The 17,060-nt window shown below is 40.7% G+C and overlaps 1 protein-coding gene across 4 annotated transcripts in view; it reads right to left on the bottom strand.

Annotated features, from left to right (window-relative positions):
• LOC125890593 (ras-specific guanine nucleotide-releasing factor 2) overlaps positions 1-17,060 on the bottom strand; it is a 74,512-nt gene that overhangs the window by 40,811 nt on the left and 16,641 nt on the right. For all 4 annotated transcript variants that reach the window (XM_049579300.1, XM_049579299.1, XM_049579298.1 and 1 more), the window contains exons 2-4: positions 9,916-10,022; positions 6,238-6,385; positions 234-323 (exon numbers count right to left, since the gene is read on the bottom strand). In XM_049579300.1, coding sequence (XP_049435257.1) covers positions 234-323; positions 6,238-6,385; positions 9,916-10,022 — 345 coding nt within the window. The remainder of the gene's footprint in view (positions 1-233; positions 324-6,237; positions 6,386-9,915; positions 10,023-17,060) is intronic.

Consider the following 17,060-nt stretch of genomic DNA (forward strand, 5'->3'; position numbering starts at 1 on the left):
AGGTGGGTTAGAGTTTGTAAACGGGTGTTTTGATATACTTTTGCTGTTGTTACATGTGGGTCGTAATCAATCAGTGAATCAATATCTTTGCCGTTTCCCATGGAGGCATACAAGAAAAGGTTTTGAATTCAGTGTTAGAACAACATGACTAACTGATTTAAAAATGGTCATTTAGTGGGTGAAGTATTCCTTAAGAAATTATGAAAGACGAAAACATAAAAATATTTACTTACCTTTTTAATCTTTTTGATATCCGGGTCTTCATTTTCATGGTTGACATGGTAAGGCCGCATTCGCTCCTTAGTTTTGTTCAGAGCTATAATCTTTAAAGAGAAATTCAGTCAGAAACAATATGAGCATAATGTGGGTGACTTAATGTCAGCACAAAAGAGACATTAAATTACAGTAAAATCACATTAAATAGAAACAATGGTCTTCTGAGGTATAGTAGGTAGGTAGTAGATTTAATCCATGAGGTTTCTACAGGGATTAAGAGTAATTTGGTTGAATATGGCGTGCAGTGTGTGTTCAGTTGGTGTGTTTGCACCAGATAGACATCAGACTTCCTTATCTTAGACAATCTGGTTCCTTTATCCAGAAAGAGAAAATGACAGAGGAGGGTTGCTATCAGCTGGTGACAGTAAGCAAATTAAGGTTTAAATGTGCCTGATCACCTGTAGTGCATCCACGGCACAGCAGTATAATCCTCATGTAAGTATAATCCGCTGCAGGGGAATCTATTTTAGCACAAACTAATCTATGGAAACCATAATATGAATGCCTCTTAGAGACCTAATCCATCTAATTATGACAGTTCTTGAGTTTAAAGCCATGAGATGCTCCAACTCTTCACACAGCAGAGTCAGATTAGCCTTTAGACATGTGACATTTACTCGCTGCAGGTGAGAAAAGCCAGCTGTCTGCCACAAAGTTAATGTCATCTTCCAGGTTTAAAAGCAGAGGCATACACCAGACACATCATGAAGGGAATATGCCAGGCAGACCAAACTCATAATGTTGCTAAGCTGTGGGAAAAAAATCTCATTTCACGTTGTAAACCTAATAATAGACAGCACAACTTCTCTTTAAATAACAGTGATGACTAACTTCAAACATAGTTGGTAAAAGGTTTTTCTTGGCAACACTATCCTCAGTGAAGAAATGAATCCAACAGAGGTTACAACTGGCTCAGTACTATATTACTTCCATCTATTTGTTTTTTACTTTCAGGCCTCTTGACAACATCAGTTTATCACAGATGGAGAAAAGCATGAAAGATGAAACCAAAGCCTTTTCCAGCCACATACTTTCATCTTTATTTTCTTATTCACTAGCGCTATCATGCAAATGGCAGGAGTGAGGAGCCAGTCTGCCAACTGTTGACAGTTACAGTGGCTAGTTGGTTTAATTATTCATAAACACGGATCAACACACACATAAACAAATAAACAAGAGTATGTTTTAATGAGATGGATCACCGACTGCACACTGGCTCTCAAAGTCTAATCCTTTTTTCATGAGCAGGCCAATTACACAGGCAGATGTTTCCTAATATAAAATGTCTGTCGTTAGCATTTTCATTATCAGCAGGGCTCACTGTGTCCTGCCAAAGAGATATCATCACAGTGTGTAGCAGGGAGAAGCTTCCACACTTGTTGCTCTGAGGGAGAATTACAACTAAAAGCAGCCTAACAGGCTAATCCATTGGTGTTATTTCTTCCTGAAGACAGAAATAGCCTATACAAACAAAACATAAAATATATCAGCCATTATTGACACAGATGAGCCGAGACTGGACTGGAAATGGCGCTGGAGCTGTGATTTGTGAAGATGTTAGCAGCTGGCCAAGCAAGCAAACAGCTTCCTTTGGGGCAAACTGCTGAATTCAATTTCAATCAAGCACCTGTACATTTAGAGTCACTCTGCAGACCAGTTGCCTGGAGAAACCATTGGCATTGTACATTGCTGCAGACCACAAATAAGCCTATGTTACATTTGTACGTTTCATATGTATCATATCAACGTTTTAAAGTAATGCAGGAAATGAGCTGACTTTTGACTTAGCCTGCCACAGGGTTTCTGTGAAGTGCTGTGAAGTTTGTTGAAGTTGATTCAAAACACACATTAAACATCGCTTTATAGCAACAATGTCAAACACAAGTGCACATATATCTGCTTCACTATAACTCGTAGCATTCAAGAATTTATCTATTGCTGGACACATTTTCATTACCAATACAACATGCTAATGTTTTTAGCACAAGCCTTTGGAATTTTACATTGTATAAATTAGCCTAGCAGCTAGCAGACTTTTCCCCATACTTATAGGAAGCCAGGAACATCATCAACTTTAAACAAAAGTAATGTTTCAAAATTCAGCTCCATTACAACTCACAAGGTTCATTGACAAAACAACTGTCTTATACTAAACACGTTTTCCAAACAAATATAACATGCTAACGTCATTAGCACAAGCCTATAGCATTTTTCATTGTATAAATTAGCCTAGCAATGAGCGGAGATTTCCTCTGCTCATATGAAGCCAGGATAAATCACACACAAGACTAAAATGCTATTCCTGGGTTAGGGTTAGAAATAGTTTCAGTTTGTAAAAATAGACAGGAGGTCTGTATCTCTGAAACGTGTATTTACACTTCTGGGGAGGTGCATGTCAGGCTATGGCGTAGGGTACAGCGAAGGCTTGAGGCAGAGGCAACACTGTACGGCATCCATTTGACGCAGAAGTATAAATCCTGCATTAGTCATTAGTTTGAGGTCCCAGACTTTAATACATTCAGCCTTGTACTTGCATTCGGCCGTGTCTTTGTCAAGGAACTGTAGTCACTTTACAGCAGGAAACAGCACTTCAAAATAAAAGCTCTGTGCTGGAAATTTACTGCACTTCAAAGTAATGAGTGCTTTTTACAAATTTGACATGTTTTGACATGAGTCACATGTGGTCCATTCCGATTGATTTCTGGACCATGATCCACCAGTTGGGAACCACTGCACTACATAATAATGTAAAAAATATCAAATATTTGCAGAAACAAACAGAGCAACAGTTTTCTGGCAACTGGTGTGAACTCTGGTGTACTGTCTGGCTACCTATGTGGCAAGAGAACATTTGCAAAGGATTAGCTTATCTGATACAGGAGAGGCACTTTATTAGCAAATATCTGATTAGCAATTAAATCTTAAAAGACAATGGTAAAGCTTTATGTTAAAGGTCTATAATGTTGAAATAATTTCCTAATTTATTTAGGTTGGAAATAATGGTGTTAAACACTCTTGATGAAGGTCCAAGAGGACGGAAACATTAGTGTTATCAATAAATTGTGAAGCTGAGCAAAAGCAGTGTGCAGGATTTTGTGTTCAAAGACTCAAGTAATACTTTCCTATACATCTGCATCCCGCTGTTTTTCATGAAACTGTTTGTAAATGTGTGAAAGAAAAGTACCAAATAACTGACGTGATGTCAGTAAGTAAGCTCACTTATTGTTTACTTCAAAAACAACTTCAGCTATTGATCTAATTAGCATAAACCAATAATTACCTGCTGTCACTTGCGTGTGTGAGGGAGAATTGTAATTAGTTCTGATTAACAATGTTGAAGAGGTCAGTTGTGTTTTTTTGTGCCAACGCGCACATCTGATTCACCGTGCTGTGACGGCAGAACAGAAACGTGTTGTGTTCGATAAGCGTAATGGTTTGGCAGCTGTTTGCAAGGAAGCTGATGGACTGTCTTTATTGAGCGGTGGGCTTCTCCACCTACGCCTGGTGGTGAATGAGGACCGTTCAGATCCTCCTCCTCCACTGCCATAAACACAGCTGTGAGAAGACGCACACACTGCATGCCCAAAGGGATATTTCTATGTATGTGTGTGTGTGTGTATGTGTGTGTGTGTGTTTCCTTTCCTTCCTACGGAGCAATGTTTTTATTAGTGGGTGCCTTTTTTATTTGAATCATTTACATGCAGAAGGACGAACATGCAAATGCAATGCATTCCTCCACCAGTTACATGTTATTCCACTGATCAACAATGGTCGGCCGTAATGCCCACAGAAATGCAGTAACATGCCAACAATAGTACGGAAGAAGAGGAAGGATGCAAGCATCTAAATATAAATGTTATTAATGCACTATTTTAGACATTCAAGACATGAGCTTTGCAAGTGTTTTATAAGAAGGGACGTGCATTTGTTAGACTTCAAGGAGACACACAATTAGGGCTGCAGCTAACGATTATTTTCATTGTCGACTAATCTGTTGATTATTTCTTCGATTTGTCGACTAATCATTTTATCGAAAAATGTGTTAAAATGTTGAAAAATGTCGGTCTGTCTCTCCCAAATCCCAAAATGATGTCATCTAATGTCTTGTTTCGTACTCACACCAAAGGGTTTTAGTTCACTGTCAGGGGAGAGCGTGTGAAGCTGCCAATATTTGAACGTATTGTAAGAAGCTGCAATAAGAGTATTTTGGGGTACTTTTATAGTACTTTTATATGAAAAATGACTCAAACTGATTAATCGACTACTAAAATAGTCACCGATTATTTTAATAGTCGATTAGTCATCCACTAGTCGACTAATCGTTGCAGCCCTACACACAATGTGTTTCACGTCCTCTAAATGTTAACATAACATATGAAAACTCCACCAGGTACCTCTGACTTATGAATATGGATCAATATCCCAACAAGACTAAATAACACTAAATCTAAGTCAAAAATGACACTATTTTGGTTTAAATGGTGAGCCAATATGATTAAAAATAACATCACATTGGGCAAAAGTAATCATATTTTTAGTTTAATTTATGACCCAACAAAAATGTACTTCAGTCAGGAACACTTTTGTCTAAGAAAACTTTATTTCCATTTGCAGCATTATATTTGGATGTATGGCTCTGTTCTGGGGCCTCTGTGCCTTTTCTAGGCCTACACAGGAAGCCCCTTCCACGTGGAACGCCTGATGCAGAGGGAGCACACCTCACTGCCCTTCCATGCGCCTACAAGATCAATCAGCTACTCCATCAGTTGATTGGCTGTTTGAGATCAGTTGATGTAGCTGGGATGTGAGTTGAGCTTGACATCGTGTCCTGCCTGAACTAATGCAATGCTCAATTTGTGACACGGTTACTGGGTCAAAATAACCATATATTGGTAAGCCTGAAAAACCCAATAAAATAATATAAATAACACTAAAACTAGGTTGGTGCTACGTTGACCCAGCACTGGGTTTACCACAGTCGGCCCAAATGTTAAACCCAGTGCTGGGTCAGTGTGGCACCAACCTAGTTTTAGTGTTATTTATATTATTTCATTGGGTTTTTACAGGTGTACCAATATATGGTTATTTTGACCCAGTAACGGTGCCATTCGTACATTTATGGTCATAAATTAAATTAAAAAATATGGTTATTGGAAGTATTCTGGTTTCTGTTTGTAGTTCCAGTAGTATTGACCAATCCCATTCACATGGCAGGTAAATAATCCTTGTGGAGAGGCATTGGCTAGATACAATACCAGAACCAATCAGCTACGTCTGACGACTAGTTAACTTTATATTAGCCTTTTAGAATTTGTTTGCATTCATATGCAGACACCTGTTTATATAGATTAGCCGAAGTAAACGGCACAAGAAAGAGGAAGTCTTGAATATCCGCTGGCTACAACGGATCAGCCTGAATGTTGGCTGTCGTGCCAAGAGGCTTTCTCGTCAAAGACCATCATGTTTTTGTTAAGGTACCAACAATGATCATTTCATATTTCCCTGTTTTAAAAAGATACTGTACACATGCTATCTAAAGTTAGATGGTTAGATTTCAGTCCTGTTTGATTTGGCAACACCTCTGGTTGCTTGTGTTTACAGCAAGCACACCTAAACAACAATAACCCCAGAGTTCCACTCAAAATGGCACTTGTATCAGAAAGGCAACAGAAGAAGAGCAGCTCATGTATCTACAACACAGCCAAAAAACTGTGGCCCAAGAGAATTGTTTTCACAAAAAACACCAACAAAGACAGTCATCACCAGCTACTTTTCCTCGTCCAAAGCTCAGCACTTGCTGTTGTCTTCTGTGTTACATGAAATTCACACATGCACTGGCTGTTGGCTGTTAGATCCCACATAGGAGATGCAACGGACACCTAAATGGACACCTTTCAGGTGTGTGTGTGTGTGTGTGTGTGTGTGTGTGTGTGTGTGTGTGTGTGCACATGCATGCTGTACCTCTGCTTTGAGCCTCTCAATTTCTGTATTTTGATCTTCCAGCTGGGTCCGCAGCTGATTGCCTGCCACCTTCTCAGTCTCCACTATCTGTCCCAGGTGGATGTACTTCTGCCGATACACCTCTCGTTCAATGATGATGTCAGAGTAACTGAAAATAAAGAGAAGTCACCAGATATATACAGAGATGTCAGTTATATGAGGCACTTACGTCATAAACATGACTGAATAACAGCCTGTATTTCTTTGCTTGCTTTTGTCCCTAGTTGAGTGTTATGGCAGAAAATGAGGAAATAACAAAAACACTGGATGTTCATTTTATTGAAATGAATGCTTGGGGATGATTTAAACGATCCATCCTGTGTGAAGCTTTAAAATCTTGAAAGCCCTGAAAACCTAGGTTCTCAAGCAGCTTCTCACTTTGAGCAATGGAGTCCTCATTGAACGGTACTTTTGCCCTCACCGTTCTCACTGGTTTGAAGTGGGCAGAGCTCCACTGGAAAACGAGATGTGTCATATTTTAGTGCACCCATCTGCGTTGAGCAACGTTCGAATTAAAATCTGATGCCAGTTGTGGGATTGTCTTGTTATGTTGCCAGCACTGTAAATCAAATCAGATCAAGCTGCAAACACATGTTCCTGATGAAGCAGATTGGCTTAGGGTGAATTAGACGGATGCTTTATAGTCAAGAAAGGAGGACTGCACCGACGGCATTTGCATTGTTCGGCCTATTAACAATAATGGGCTGGCTTGGCTTGGTTTGGCTTGGCTTGGCTTGGTTTGGGCCATCAGCCCAGCACAGCAGGGATTTGGATTTCCATTACAACAGCGCAACCTGCTTGAAGGTGTGTCTTAAACTGATGATGGCTCGTCTTGAGTGATGACGTTTAAAAGCAGCAGGCCGATCCACAGCTAAAGTCCCCTGTTATTTTGTTGCATGTGTTTTTTTTCCACAGCAGGGCAGGTAAAAGAAGTTTACCTGTTGGAGGTGAGCTGTTTGCAGAGGTGCAGTAAGAGCCTGTTGTCTGTAGCTCTTCATCAACATCTCACTCTGGCTGTTTCTGCTTTCACTTTTCTCCCTGCCATATTATTACACTGGTCTTAATCAAACAAAAGCCACTAATAAAGTTCCACTAATTCTGTGATAAACACATTCTAATTCCTATAGAGATAAAAGTCCCCCGTTATTTTGTTATGTAAAAGCTTTTATTGTGAAGCAGCAAAATAAGGAAATGTTGAGTTTTCAAGCAGCAACTTCACACAACTAATTCAGCAGATAGCGAACACAAAATAATAAAATAAAGCAGATATGTAAAGTAAAAACAGGACGCAGGAGAGAAACTAAACTCCAAACCACAGAGATTCAGTTAGAAGCTACAGAAGTACTGAAAGACTTGAAAAATGCCTTTCTCTCTGGTCTCCTGCAGACAGAGGTGAGTGCAGTCTTGCAACACACAGCTTGTTTGTGGGGAGAAGGGAGGTTGTCGGGGGTTGGCTGCAGTTGACTAGACATCACTGCCGAGTAGCCTGGCTTTTGGGCCTACTCCTGAGAAGGTCCATCTCTGGCGCAGCTCAACATGGCACGTTGTGTCTAAACTGACAATGGAAACACAAACCAGCATGGCATGGCTGTACTCGGCGCAGCCAAGAGTGACCATGGAAAAAGGGCATTAATCTACTGACAGTATTCTGAGGGTTGTCAGATGTTTTTAGTCAAATGTCCTCTTTGGGCTGCGACTAAAGACTGGTTCAGATTTGGCAGATGTAAAGTTTGTGTGCAGTGATTTGCCTTAATTTGGGGCAGCTGTGGCTCAGGAGTTGTCCACTCACTCACTCCTTTCCATGCCTCCTCTCCTATCATCTAAGTCCTTCCCACCTGAGATGCAAACAGAGGAGGCAAGAGACAAGAGGAGGGAGGAGTCGAGGCAACAGACATTTAACATAATGAGACACCGGGCTTTGGAGCCATCATTTTAAAGCAATGTCAATTAAATATGTGGTGGCACAGCTGCATCATCAGCCTCTTTTCTTCCCCAAAGGACACATCTGTGCACCCTTTCTCATAGCTCCTCCAGCAAGCCTCCTACTCTTGGGATTCTTTTTAGGAACACTTGAAGGTGGTGCACTGAGACTGACTTCTGGGTTACAGGCAGAAGGACAGAGGAGAGAGGAGATGACGAGGCACAAATTAGAGAATTGATACGAGCCCACTGTCTCTATGTGCCCACACAGTCCAGACAATAGGTTTAGTCAGGCACAGGTGTGTAGCATTTAATGGTAGGGATTAGGGCATGGTTCTCAACTGGTCTGGCCCCAGGGTCCAGATTTCTCCTTAGTCATTAGGTCAAGGTCCACCGAGTGTAATACATTGCATTTGACTTGCATTTGGCCATGTCGTTGAGCTGATTTGCTGTCTCTGTCAAGTAGCTGTCCAATAGTCACTCAATCTACAGCAGGAAATGGCACTTCAAAATAAAAGCTCTGCACTGGAAATTCAGTGGAATTAAAAATAAAGTGGGGTTTTTACAAACTTGACATGTTTGCAAGTCACTTCCTGTCCATTCAGAATGGACCTGTGACCCACTTCTGGACCAAGACCCAACAGTTGGGAACCGCTGGATTAGGGCACAATCACATATGAGTGAGTGCAGGCGAGTGACCATCACCTGCAGAGGAGATATTCAAGCTGTATGAGGGCAGTGCGGGGTGTGACGCACACTGAAAGCTAGCTTGCCATGAAATTTGATGTTATTGGTACATTTTCCATTTTCTTAAGTTCCACGCCTGTCTCCCGACTCACTGTCAGCCAGGCAGCATCTCTCATGTGGGGCACTTTGTGTTTCTCAGACCGATTTCATACAATGAGGGCTGGTTAAAAAACGGCTTCAACATTTCTCCTCCACACATACTTCTTAGCTATTGGTTAGGGCTGCAACTTTGCTGGTCTAAGTTCACCAAAATTGAACTCTGCGCAGTGCGAAGATGCAAATTTGCTTTGCCGCGAGAATGGACTGCTTTATTTGCACCTTTGCTTGCACTGAATGTGAGAAAACGGAAGGCAAATATTTGCCAGTGTTAATTTTGCTCATGCATGACTGTGCCCTTACAATGTATTGTGGATTTAGTCGGTCGCACAGTTCCTCATGTCAGAAACAGTCGCTGTGAAGCTGCAGGAAGCACAGATGACACTAATGAGGCTGTGATTGTATTGCACCAAGGCATTTTTTATCAGGACGACCATGTCCAAACTCCAAACCTCAAATCTTAGATGTCTGAGCCTCTTTGAACACACCAACAAGGAGGATCTTTTAAAAGTTGCTGCAGCTCATGCCACAATAATGTCAGTCTGAGAAAAAAATAAGATGGATTACTGCATGTATAAATCAAATTGTCCAATCTTTCATACCAACTTAGTAACTTAAACCTAATGGAGACGTAGAAGGCTGGAAACAAAGTATAAGTATTCTTTGGAACACAAAGCTTCAGCCTTACACATGATTTACATCTAATGGGCTACATGATGAAAAACCACAGGTTTGGCTGTGTTAATGCTTTCTAAGCTTAATGTTCTGTCACATCACATCAAACTGTGGTCACAATGTGTGATGTCACATTTTGTGCTACACAAAACAGAGATGGGAAGGCACACAAATTCACTTTTTGGAATATTGTGCATGTACCTCGCCTGCTGGATGGCCTCCACCCATTCATCGCAGTCACTCTCCTCCTCTGTCCGCAGCTCCAGAGGCTTCTGTCCATCGTGACCAAACATGATGAGGAAGTAGTGCTGAGGAGATAAAGAAAGCAAAGCTGTTTATATTTGTGACCCTGACACTTAACACATCCACAGCTCCAACAGTCTCACTTTACAGCTCGGGATGTTTTGGTTGCTCCTGTGAGATGCGAGCCACAGCTAATCAGACATATGGCGCACACATATGGAAACATGGCTTCGACTACATTTGCTTTTCACGCTCTTTTCTTGCCCAGATTCATCCCATATAAAGTTCCCTGGGCCGTGCGTGAAGCAGGCAGACAGAGAGTGAGACAGGACTTTCAACACACATGACAGAGTTAACTGCTCATTGAAATAAAGCATTGAGTTTTGCCTGTGTCTCTGTTCTTCACCAGCCTATTATCATCATCATCATCAATTAGCCCACTCCCTATCTTTCTATCTCTCACTCTCGTTTCCTGTCTGTCTCTCTTATTATTCTGATGAATTTCCCTGAGTATCTGCCCTCAACATACTTCCCCACACTTACACACAGACACATGCAAACACACACCTACAGTAGAGCACACACACCAAGTGTTACGTGAAGTGATAGAGGCTTTTATTCAAATGGTCATGTCCTGGGGCACTGGGTTAGCAGAAGAGCTGCTATTCTTAGTCAGGGAAGACAGAGAAGACTGAGCTTTGCATGGACTTTCTCTCTTCTCCTCCTCCTCCTCCTCTTCTCTTCTCATCATCCAACCACCTCTTTCCTCCTCTCTCTCTCTCTCTCTTTGCACTTCACCTATCATCCCACTCCGCCTCCTCTGCCCCGCTCAACCAGCATCCTCACTTCTCTTGTTGTCAAAACCCACTCCTCCTCCTCGTCCTCCTCCTCCTCCTCCATCCCCACATCCCTTCATACTCTCTTTGTGTCTCTCTCAGTAAGGATTCAGTGAACCAAACCAAGTCCAGAGGAGAGACGTTTACCCTGCAGGAGGATAGACGGGCTTCGGCCCCTGCAGTGGGAATGGGCTGGGGACACAGTCACCAAGGTTATTGGAACACACACACACACACACACACACACACACATTCAGAGACCGTCCTCCATTTCCATCTCCACCCCGCCATCCCTGCTTTTTATGTATCTGTCATTTCGATTCACTGGCTGGCTGCATTTTATTACATCAACAATAATCTGTGCTCTAACAGTCTTTGACAGGGAGGAAGAGCGACAGAGAAGGGTCGAGAGAGGGAGCGGTTACATAATATTTCTTAACCGAGTACACATTTCTGAATTGTGTCATCACCTAACAAGATAACATTTCCATGGCAACACAATATCTGACGCTTCCGCTGTGTTTTTTGCACTTCCAGCGCAGCCCCTATTCATTTAAAGCTTTTATTGATCCATCCAATTTTCAGCAATTTCAGACGTGAGAAGGAAGCAGTGTCAAGTGGAAAATAAAACAATTTGACTAATGCAGATTTTAGAGATCTAGATGGATACTCTGAGTCCTTGTTATCTGCACATTTAAGATAACACAGTGCGCTGATGGGGTTAATGGTTATTGATTTTTGCCGTGCACAGCGCATGTCAGTGTTCATAATATATCTGCCTTTTATAGCCTTATTAAAGTGAATACACACAGATATTTTCACACCATGTTGGTATTGATTCACATGGTTGCTTTGATCAAACAGATCTCCCTGTTGTTATTATTACATAAACAACCCCGGGAGAAAAGAAAAGGAGCTCTTTATGGAGATGGTCTGTGAGTGTCTGGTGCTTCCTTGTGTAAACAGTTAAATTAGAATTTTTTCTTTTATATTGTTTTGTTGTTTGTTCATAACTGTAGTTTAATTGTGTTTCTTTTATGCTCCTGTCCCACATAAAAATGACGGTACAACAATGAAGGTGTTTGACTATCAGCAAGAGTTTACTCTTTATTTATTCATTTATTCATTGCCATCAGTTTTGAGTATGTATATGTAAACAGTCTGTGTATATACGCATAGTTTGACAAAGCAAAACACATCTGTCATGATTGGATAAGGATATAAAGATGAAATTATTGTTCTGAATAAGGTTTAAATATATATAAGTATTTTTGTAATTATTTCATATCTTGCTGTAAGACAAATATTAATGGTAATTTGTTTAACATATTAGAATAGGTCTTGGAGAATTAATTATTGTACAGCTTTATACTGATGGGGAGCTTCATGACTGACTATTAGAAGAAGTGGGAATAAATAAGTTTGTACCTCCTTCCACTCCTTTATAGACATGTAAATCAAATCATTATATGTTGTTTTCAGTTTTCATGCTTCCTTTAGTAACCTGTTTTTTTATGTCTGTCTTCCATAGTATGATTATTTTGTTTACTTGCTACTTACTGTACATGTTTGAAATGAACTGCTACTAACTAACTAAAACAAAGATGGTATCTTATAATTTCATGTGGGACAGGCTGAAGGCATGTCACCAGAATAAATTAAATAATGAATGAATATGCAGTGATAATAATGATAGCCACTGTAGTGTTTTATGCTACATGGTGAAATAAATAATCAGATATTTTACTTAAAGGTCTGGTGTGTCAGATTTGGGGACATCGAACACTGATGATTTAGATATTAACAACTGATTATGAACTAATGAAAACATAGTAATGAATATTAAGTACCATTTCTGCCCATAAATGCCTCTAAATCTTAAAAACTGGACCTTAAAGTAAAGAAGCAACACCACTCTGCTGCAACACATATCCTTCATTTACAATGTTACTTAAATGAGCAATAAGTGAAATTCATCATTTCTAGATTGAAGGAATGAAAAAATTGCTAAAAAAATTGCTAAAATTGTTTACAAGCTGGTCCGGCTGCGCACTCATGTACGTTCACGTGAAGAGTAGGTTTAAGTTCTCCTCTCTATTTGGGATCAATAGGACCTGATAAGTAAAGTCTCTAAAGTATCTGCTATCAAATGTAGGCCCAGTGGAGTAAAGAAGTATAATATTTAAATGTGAGATAAAGTGGAGTGGAAATAAAAGTAGCTTGAAATGGAAATATTCAAGTCAAGTACCTCAAAATGGTCCTTAAAGGTATCCTGTGGAGAACTAGTGTTGCCATAATACAATCTTTTTTACTCATGTCCCCGTTTTGTTTGTGTCATTCATGCACACAAGGAAGCAAAAGAGCGTAGCAGTGTACCCATAAAGGCAGTGAAGAAGAAGACAGCAAGCTACCAAACATGGATTTAAACAATGGGCAATTTAAAATATTCAGAAGGGTCTGAATGCATTTCCTTCTTCATGAAACATTTGCGAAGTGGCTGTTCAGCCAGCAGGATGTAAACTGTGTTTTGGTGATAAACACTGATGGTAAACTTTGTTTCTTTGAATCAGGGGTGTCAAACATACCGGCCCGCTAAAGGGTCCAATCAGGCCCACTGGATGACTCTGCACAGCTAATATTGATGCACTTGTGAAGGCTAAGAGGTGCAAGGTTTCAGGATCAAATTTGAAAGTTAATAGATACGCCATGTAAACCACCCTGACAAGAATACAGTTTGTTTTAAAACACAATGAATATTTATTGTATTAAAAGAGATTAAACAATGAGCAAAATATTGTCATTCAGCAGCTTCCATACAAAAAGTATTCGTATCAGATTTCTGTCTTTTCATTTGTAAATGATTTGTTAGGCCCAGATCACACAGACAGCGTTTTAACAGCTGGAGGTGCCTTTTTGTAATTGTTCTTACTGAGACTGAAGCTTTTTGTTCAAGTCTTTTGGGTTGCGACGCACCTGGCATTTCTGCACTCTAGGCGCCTGGTGTTTTTGCTGAAGCGCTCTGAACTCCTCGAGTTGAAAAAACTTCAACTCAAAGTAGAAAAAACACCCCACATCATCTCTTTTTTCATCATCTTTTTTCCCATCGTCCAACTGAATGATTTGAAAGGGGGGCCTTCTGTGGTAGTCACGAAAATGAGTTTACACTTGGTAAACAACGGAGCTATGTGGCCAAGCGATAGACAGTGGGTTGTCAAACTGCCCCAGAGTCATCCTAAAATATGCCTGGAAACAGCCATTATCAAGGCGACGCTCCTGGACCAACTGGTGGTACTCCCTGTGATCCACCCTCCTTTTGAGGGTCTCATGTGCCCACACAGATCTCCGTTTCCATGTACCCAAAAAACTGTTTGTTGACAGCCTCTCACCCTCAACCAGAGCTACAGCAAGTACCCTCTGCCTCAACATTTTAGGAAGTAGATACTAATTACCGTCAAATAACTAAAATAAACAGTAGATTGACTACGCGGGGTGGTTAGAATAAAAAAGGTGCAGCAAGCATTTTCTTTTCAATAGTGGCACTTAATTTAAAAAAAAAGGCAGTGCAGCATGCTTCGCATTTTGCAACCTGCAAAACACTTTCTGTGTGATCTGGCCTAAGGCTAGAGATAACCTGCTTCCTCAATAGCTTCCACTTTTGGATTACTGTTTGGGGAACTGTATGGAAAAATTCACGTGTAATTAGTGGAGTAGTGCTTCTAGGTTATTATGCAGTGGTTTTGTTGATATAGCCCACTTGAGATCAAATCGAGATGTATGTGGCTCATGAATTAAAATGAGTTTGACACCCCTGCTTTCAGAAAACTCCACAGAACACCACAGTAAAGTACTGAAGGAAATGTACCTTGGTTTTATCCACCACTGTTTATACTGCGTACAGCACACACTGGTAAGCCTATTATCTGTGTTCACATAATCTCCCTTTCCAGGAAGATCTTCTCCACTGAATTCCTTTCTGAATGTACAGTCCATTTTTCCATTCACACTTTGACTTAACTTTAAAGTTCTCAGTTTGTATGTTTAAGTAAGTCAAATCTGTTGTATACAGTATACACATTTTTCATTCTGCTTTTATGTTTCTATTCTCTTTTAACCCTAGTTGTATACTCCTGCTATGTGCTGCAGCAGTGACCCACTTACCCCCAGGCAATCATTAAAGTTTAATGGTATCACATCCTTTACAGAAGATTTTTGCATCACGCTGGACCTCATGGCATTGAAAACATTAACAATGCAGCGCAATGAATTACACTGTAACACTGTACTGTGTCCTCATTAGCCAGAGAGGAACATGTAAAAGCAGTGAGAGGTCCGACTCTGTCTCAGCTGCGAACACGCAGCTTCCCAACTCTACAGTACCATTCAGGACGACCGGCTCGCTCTCCCTTCAGATCAGCTCAAATGTGCCCTCCTTCCCTCAGGGCCTTCACTGTACTGTAAGAGATTTCATTTAAACAAATAAAGACAGAGAGGAGAAGCAAAAAGAAACAAAGAGACAGAGACTCTTTTCCACTCTTGCACTCTTTATGTCACCGACGTCCAATTTACCACTCACCTTTTTCGCCTAATCTGAGGAACAGCTATTATGTAAAATGAGACTGTGAAACTGACAGCGTGACACAAAAGAGTGTGTTTTACCACCGCTGAGCAGGGTGAAGGGAAATTTTATTATTCAGAAGCCATTGCGGGTCAGTCATTAAAAACTGCTTGCTGCAAGAACAGAGGTGAGGATTGAGACTAGATTTGATTTCACTGTCCAACAGAGACTGAACGTTAGAAATTAAACCCTCTCCACACACACACACACACACACACACACACACACACACACACATGCACTATGAGGTTCATGGTGGTGCTGTGATGTAATACTTCTTTCTTTATTAAAGATTTAAGAGTCAAAGATGAAACTGGACTTGTTGGTAATAGATTCATTAGGCAAACGATGGCTGGGGGATCCAGAAATACTCATGTGTTATAAATATTTAAAAGCAGAGATGACAGAATGTTGTTGGGATCCACTGATGATTAGGGGACTGGAATAGCAACTAATGATGCAACGCTGCTGTCTGCTTTGGTATCTGCACTGACGAGAGGCCAAATTGTGTTGTACAGTACCACAGATGGACCTCGTGTTTTTTTTTTTTTCTCGGCTCTCACTCTCTGCCTTTCAGAGCGACTGGCATTTTACTGCTTTGATGTTGTTTACTTCAATGGGCAGAAAGAGGCATGAATGCTGAAAGTGTTAAAGGTTTGATCCCCACTGGGATTAAATGTGTATACACTGAGCGTACTGAAATAACAAAGGAACTGCACAGTCACATAGAGCAGTTACAGTATATATATAGTTTAAGTATAGGCTACAACAGAACAGAACAACTAGGAGGTGTAGCTTTCCTGCCATGATGGTTCCTTCGCTGGGTTTACAGTTTTTCCTCTGACCATATACATTGGAAAAACCTATATAACACATTAGTTTTACTTTTTTTCACATTTAAAAACTTATTTTGTCATGAGTTGATGCTGATAAATAGGAATGAGTCATCGCTTCTGTTCAAGGTCAGACTGACCCATTCACTTAAGCCAAATAAGTCATCAAATGTGCTTGGGCTGTGACTTGCAGCATCAGACACTGACGAAAAAAGCTGTCCTTTAACATCGGCATGATACACAGCTGGTCGCAGCTATAGTTTAGTTTTTGGAAGAAGGAGAGAGGAGAGCAGGTCAACATTAACTTAATAATGATTTATTTACAAAACAGAATATAATGAGCTGCTCCAACACAAGTTGCCAGACCATCTATAAAACACAAGCAGAGAAACGTAAGTTTAGGCCAACAAAACAGCAACTGGAAAACAGCACCCTCCCTTCCACACCAAAGGAGTACCCAACGCGAAAATGCTTCTACCAGACAACACACACCACACACAGCTCTGCTGTCACGGTCCACTGTACCCCAGGTCGCAGCCAGTCCTTCCACTTCTATGGTTCCCCGATTACAAGTGGCTTCAGGTGTGATCAACCACTAGTAATGAGGGAGAGGCGGGACCTGGAGGAAAAAAGGGAAGGGGACACAAAGAAAAACAACAACACAGACCAGCGGCCGTAACATGGCCAATTAACTGATGAGGAATATTTCAGTCAAGCACAGCATGCAAACACCCACACAGTCCCGAGAAGAGGTCCTATCAAACAACATAAGTGGCAACACCTGTGTGAGTGGACTGTAGGTATGAAGGGGTTTTTAGA

Source organism: Epinephelus fuscoguttatus, linkage group LG6, assembly GCF_011397635.1.
Source record: "Epinephelus fuscoguttatus linkage group LG6, E.fuscoguttatus.final_Chr_v1".
NCBI lineage: Eukaryota > Metazoa > Chordata > Actinopteri > Perciformes > Serranidae > Epinephelus > Epinephelus fuscoguttatus.